Source organism: Octodon degus, unplaced genomic scaffold (assembly GCF_000260255.1).
Source record: "Octodon degus isolate 3935 unplaced genomic scaffold, OctDeg1.0 scaffold00008, whole genome shotgun sequence".
Taxonomy (NCBI): Eukaryota; Metazoa; Chordata; class Mammalia; order Rodentia; family Octodontidae; genus Octodon; species Octodon degus.
Window position 1 is genome coordinate 12641939 of NW_004524584.1, and position 6117 is coordinate 12648055.

At 54.3% G+C, this 6117-nt stretch overlaps 1 protein-coding gene across 3 annotated transcripts in view; it reads right to left on the reverse strand.

The window, feature by feature from the left end:
- Positions 1 to 527: 527 nt before the first annotated feature.
- Positions 528 to 6117, reverse strand: part of Mtmr14 (myotubularin related protein 14) — a 42585-nt gene continuing 36995 nt past the window's right edge. The window contains exons 18-19 of one of the 3 annotated variants that reach the window (XM_004625047.2): positions 4050 to 4205; positions 528 to 1044 (exon numbers count right to left, since the gene is read on the reverse strand). In XM_004625047.2, coding sequence (XP_004625104.1) covers positions 861 to 1044; positions 4050 to 4205 — 340 coding nt within the window. In that variant the 3' untranslated portion in view covers positions 528 to 860. The remainder of the gene's footprint in view (positions 1045 to 4049; positions 4206 to 6117) is intronic. The other 2 variants (XM_023705539.1, XM_004625048.2) reach the window with 2 other exon arrangements.

Genomic DNA, 6117 nt, shown 5'->3' on the forward strand with positions numbered 1-6117 from the left:
CCTCCCCCCAGACCCCTCGTTTAAACTGCAGCTTTTCTTGGTACTAGGAATTGAACTCGGCACCTTGTGCTTGCCAGGTAAGTGATTTATGCTACTGAGCTATATCCCCAGCATTTAAAGGATTGTGCAATACCATCTGATCATACCTTTGCATCTTCGTATTAGATTGCAGACTATACAACTTGTTATCCTATGGAGTGGTGCTCATTTGGGCCTCCCCAGCTCAAACTGTGCACATAGTGCTGCTGTCTCTGAAGCCCAGCCACCAGCATACCCATCATGAAAAGGGAGGGCACTCAGTGCAGGAGGGCGGGTCTGTTCACTTTCTCTGCACTGCCCCGAACTTGAGAGGTCCCTCAAACCCAGCAGGCGTGAACCTGAAATCAGCTCCCTGGTGACTGCAGCTCTTGCTTCTGCCTGGTGGGTTCTCTCTATCCCGTATCCCGTATCCCCACTACCCCCAAACCAGCACAAGGACAGTGATGTTCCAGACAGGTAAGACAGCAACCAGACGATGCAGCAAAACAGCAGTTTAAAAAGACATTTTATTCTGTGATTGGTGCCAAACTGCCTCATTTTTCCGTACAGGCGATTCCTCTTGCCCAGCAAACTAGGACTGGGGGTGGAACCCTTCATGAGACCCCTGTGCATTTCTGAGAGCTGATGGGTCATCTGCCAGCCATGAGTCAGGAGGCTGGGTGTTGGAAAGCCCTGTTCATGGCCCTGCTCAGCTTTGCAGCTGTATACAGCAGAGAGGAGCAAGACTCCTGACCCCAAAGTGCCCCATGGCCAGGCATGGCTTTGATTCCACTATAGGCTCAGCTGAGTGAAGAGCAGGAAACAGCTTCGTGGTGGTAGCCTCACAGGGCGCTGGTACTGGTACCCCGCAGGCCCACACCTCGCGCAAACTGTTCCAGCAGGCCCCCGATGGCCCCTGATGGGCTGGGGGCAGCCGCCCGAAGCCCTACTGTGCTGCTGTATGCTGCCAGGAAGGCAGAGCGCACCTCCTGCAGCCTCGTCTTCCGGTCACTCAGGGCCAAAGGTCTATAGGGGAGGAGGGAAACAAAATAAATGTGTTACCTTGGGGGTACCCAGCATCCTCACCTCATCCACAAGGTCTATTTTTGATATACAATTTGCCAAGCTAGTGTCTAGCCTATGGCCACACAGCTCTTGTGGCCTAGGCCCCAGACAGTCCTGGCTCTCTTCAGCCACTCTCTAGCAGGCCTGAGCCTGAAATGCAGGCTTCCGGGTGACTGCCACTCTTTCCCCTTACAGCAGTGACTGTGGCTGAGGCACCAACCCAGACTTTCTGCTGGGACAGATGGCAGACCCTGCCCAGGGGGAACCTGCCCCGACAGCTGCTGGCCTCCGTTCCTCAGCAAGAGGCAGCTGAGGCACAAGCCTTATACCTGGCAGTAAAGAGGTGCAGAGAACCAGCAGCAGGCTGATGAAGACATGCACAGCTCGAGGCCAAGAGCCAACCAAAAGCCTTCATTTGTTTTTGCAGTACTAGAGATTGAACCCAGGGCCGCCCAGTTGCCACACTGAACTATATCCTTGACCCTTTTAAAGTTTTGAGGGCCAGGGAGATAGCTCAATGGCCTAAGTTCCTGCCTGGCAAGCGCAAGGTCCCAAGTTCGATCTTCAGCACCAAAAAAAAAAAAAAAAAAAAAAGAGGGCTTGGAGGGTAAGGAAATGAAATAATCAAGCTATATCATGTACAAGTACAAATTCCTTACAATGAATATAATTGTGTATGACTAAGTAGTACCAATAAATTTAATAAAATTTTTGCAGGGATTGCTAAGTTACGCAGGCTAGCCTTGAACTTGTGCATCTCTTGCCTCAGTCTGAGAAGCTGAGATCATAAATGTGTGCCATCCTCCCCAGCAACCACAGCCACCAGACATCGTGGCTGGAGGCTCTCCCCTGGGGAATGCAGAGCCTCACAGTGAACACCGCTTGGCCTCCAGCTACACCTCTACCTCCCAAGGTCAAGAGCTTGGATGGGTGTTAGCTTTCCCACCAGTCTAGATTCTGATTCTTTTTGCTTCCCTCTGGCCTCTGAAGGCACTAGTCAGATGGAAGCTAGGAAGCCCTTCTTTCCTCCTAGCCCTAAAATTGCATATCAAGAAAGGGAACAAGTATAGACTCAGGCTTATAATACTGTGAACTCCAGAAGAGGCTGATGTGTAAAGGATAGAAGAGCCCTGAAACAAGCTAGACTCAAGCCTTAGGGGTCAGGTGTGTGCATGATATCCCTTGGAGGCCCACTGGAGATGACCCTGCCCCAGTAGCCTACCAGAGCAGCAGCCAAGGTTGCCAATTCCTGATCCCAGAGGGCTACACTGCTGGGCAGGGGAAGCAGGTGGCAAACCTGGGTCCTAGGCAGATGGAGAGGATATAGGGGACCCTCAGGAAGTAGAGGTGGACAGCGAGAAGCAGGTGGAGCAGCAGGCTCCAGGGGAGGGATAAACAGCCTGCTGGAAGCCCTAAGGAGATGAGCTGGTGCTCGATTCCTACAACACTTCAAGCAATCCTGATGTCTTTGCTGGCATTTAGGGGGACATGGGGCCCCAACTTTTACTTTCTAGTCAGGTTCCACATAGACTGGAGGCCACATGCAGCTCCAAAAGAATTGTCTGTTTATAGGAGGAGCAGCTGATGGGCCACACACAAGCATTCTTGCTGCCTCAGCTACCAGAAAGCAGAAGGGGCAGAAACCGACCTATTTATGAGAAAAATAGAGCCCAGAGAGGAGGATTCATGACCCATGTGGAGACACACAGTAGGCACGGGAGTGCAGCTCAAGCCTGGGCTAACAGGCAGAGAAGCCACAGCTGAAACCTCACAACAGCTGGTGAGCTGTGACGCTGGGGTCTGGACCAAGTTTCCCTGATGAGAAACCCAAATACTCAACCCTCCACTGCGTGACTTCACTAGCGGCTGACGTGCATCCTAGCCCACAATCTTGCGCTGCCATCCTCTGGAGTGTCTGAACTGCAGGGCTGGCTGGGAGCAGTGTGCACTGGGCTTGGCCTGGGGATCTGGAGTTAGAGCTGCCTGTTGCCAAGACTAACTCCCGAGAAGGGAAGGGCAACGTCAGACCCACAGGAAGTCTTTCCCCAGAGGGCTGGAGATGGAGGCCCTATGGATAGGTACAACTGCTTCATTATCCTTCAAAAATTGAATAGCTCCTAGTTGGTCCTAGAGAAGAGGACCTTCAGGTTGCAGGATGGTCCTGGGATGGTGATGGGTGTCCTGGAACCCAAGGTTCGGCTGGCCCCTCCTCTCCCGAAAGCTCCCCAGGGCACTGCTCTGGCCTGGAAACACTGCTGTGGTGCTGGCAGTGTTGACTCCCCAGCACTGACCATGGTGAGGAGGGGAGGGCACAGCTTGCAGAAGAGCCCCGCAGGCAGCCACATCTGAGAAGCAGACCCTGCTCCCCAGGACTCCAGAGGTTCTTCCTGCCTGACATCCAGAAAGCTGCATAACAGGCAAGGGCAGGAGGCTGGGGGGCGGGGGCACTCAGTTCAGGCAAAAGCCAACAATAGGAGTCATTTGGGAGACTTGGGATGAAGAGGGCTCCATAACCATACAGTTCAGCTGCCCAATTATCTTTCTTACCCAGAGGCAAACTAGTAGGCCAGGGTGTGGGTGTGGCCTGGACTCTGCTTAGGAAGAGCACAGGCTGGGCAGATCCCAGCTTTTTGGGTCCAGCCTCCCGCACGCACTTGTCTGCTTGGCCCCATACCCCACTGTCCTGCTTTCAAAGGATTCTCACATCAGGCAGAGCTGTACAGAAATGGCACCTTCTGTAGCTACAAGTCCAGCCAGCTTTCCTTGAGGTACACCCAACACCCACTGAGGAGAAGCTTGGAGGCTGGGAAGAGTGAGCACAAACCCTAATGCATTGGCTGAGCAGCCCAGAGGTCTGCACACCTCAGGGGCAGAGGTGCCACCTCCCTGGCAGGCGCTGCCCTGTGAGCTCTTGTGGCACTGCATCTGGGCAGGGGAGTATCTGCCTTCTGAAGCAAGACACTTACAGATAATTGTTAGGGAGCTCATCCTGGAAGCTGAAAGGGAGAGAGGAGTCTGTGTGCAGGACAGCCCGCTCCTGAATACTGCCACAGCCTGTTACCATCTGCCAGCTGCCAAAGTCTGTGGAGAGAGAGGATCCGGGCAGGGGATGGTCCACTGATCTGGGGCAGAGAGGAGAGAGGGGAGACGATGCAGTCAGTCACACGCCTTTTGGGGGTGGGGCGGCATCTGAAGGCCTGCATCCTTCTCAAAGTGCAAACAATGCTGGGTAAGTAGTGACTGAGAAAGAGGAGGAGACGACAGGGAAGGCTCCACCCAGGATGGTGCATGGTGCAGACTTCAGGAAGAGCAAGAAAGCATGGTGACATGAGGAGAGCCAGATCCAAGACCCAGCACAGGGTGCCTGCAGGCAGGAAGCAAGTGGCATCTCCACAGCCACACAGGAAGGTGGACGCTCTGAGCTTCAAGGCGCCTGGTACTGAGATCTCCACAGCGAGGACAGCTGCTGGGGACTGTGGAGGTGGTGACCCAGATTGCATAGGGGATGGGCGTCCTGAGGCTCCCCTTCTTCTGCAGTGCCTTCTGGGAGCCAGCTTCTATTCAGAAGCATCAACCAAGCAAACACTGGCTACACCCAGAGGGTAGTGATGAACAAGGCCAGCAACTTGACAGCCTCATCAGCCCTTTCCCTCATGAGACCTGGGGTGGTGTGCAGAGCGCCACGCTGGCACTGCGACTGCCACACCTCTCTCTGCTGGGTGGCAGCCAGCTGCCAGGGGAGGATACAGATGTTAGCACCCCTGATCTCAGGCTCCAGACAACAACTGTGGTAGAGATGGGGAGCCCTCACTGCCCTTGGCCCTCCTGGCTGCGGGTGTCATCGGCTCCTAGGCTGAGGTGACAGGCCCAGCCAGCCACTGGGCACGGTTTCTCGTCAAGGGCAGCTCAGGTCAGACCTGTGCTCTAGTGAGCCCGATCTGCCCCTTCCAGATGGGAATGGCAGCTCAGACACGCTGAGAAGCTTGCCCAAGGTCGCAAGGCTGGAAAAGCCGTGTTCCACTGCACACATGTCCCAAAACAGAGCCGCCTACAGACGTGGGGAGACAGACGGCTTTCCGCACTTGGCTGCCATGAATCAGAGCCCCCCGCAACACTGCACACCTGCCAGGTCCATCCTTCCTGCTCTACTCTGGAAGAAGCTTGTGGCACCATGACTGACAGCAGGGTGCACTCTACAGCTCGATGGAAGCCCCTAGGGCCCCACAAAGCCAAACTTGCTCATTTCTACAGGGGAAACCTGGCCAGCTCAGGCAGACCGTAAACTGGAGAGCCCCACCAGTTTACAGTGGGGCCTGCCCTCAGCTCTTTTGGGACCTGCTGGGCCTGCAGCCAGCACCAACCTTCAGAGGTACAGCCCAGTCCCCAGTCTCACTCACTGTCCCAGGTGAGGGCAGAGCCTCTTCCCAGTCCTGGCTGGTTGCGGGTGGGGAGGAGAAGAAGGTGGGTGGATGAGGCACTCAGGGCAGGAACATGAGTTTCTTATATCCCAAAGCCACTCCCCCAAGGCCAAGAGCAACACTACTCAGATCCAGGCCTCAGGACAGTTATAGCTATTCCCTGTGAATGTCACCTCTTTTGCTCTCCTAGGGCCTCACAGTAGCACCAGACAAGCAGGCACACTGGAGCAGCAAGGGGCAGCTCTGGGACCCGGGGGGGGGGGGGGTGCACAGACACCACAGGATTCTGAACTCTGGGACCAAAAGCAGTACTCAGTGAGCAGCCATTGCTGGTAATCTTAAAATCTTTTAAGAATAAACCCATAAGTTGCAAATGAATTTTCCTACTTGAGGCATTTGTCAAATAGTGTCAAAATAACCATTCTGCTCCTGGGTTTGAGAGCAAGGGACCATGGTACGCAGAGTTGCTCTTCTACCAACCTGGGCTAGCTGGCTAGAGAAGACAGAGTAAAAGGAACAGGTCACAGAGGGGCCTGCACCTGCACACTGCTTCTAGTCAGCTACGACACAGGTTTATGCAGCCGTTTTTTTTTTTTTTAATTTTTTTTTTATTTAG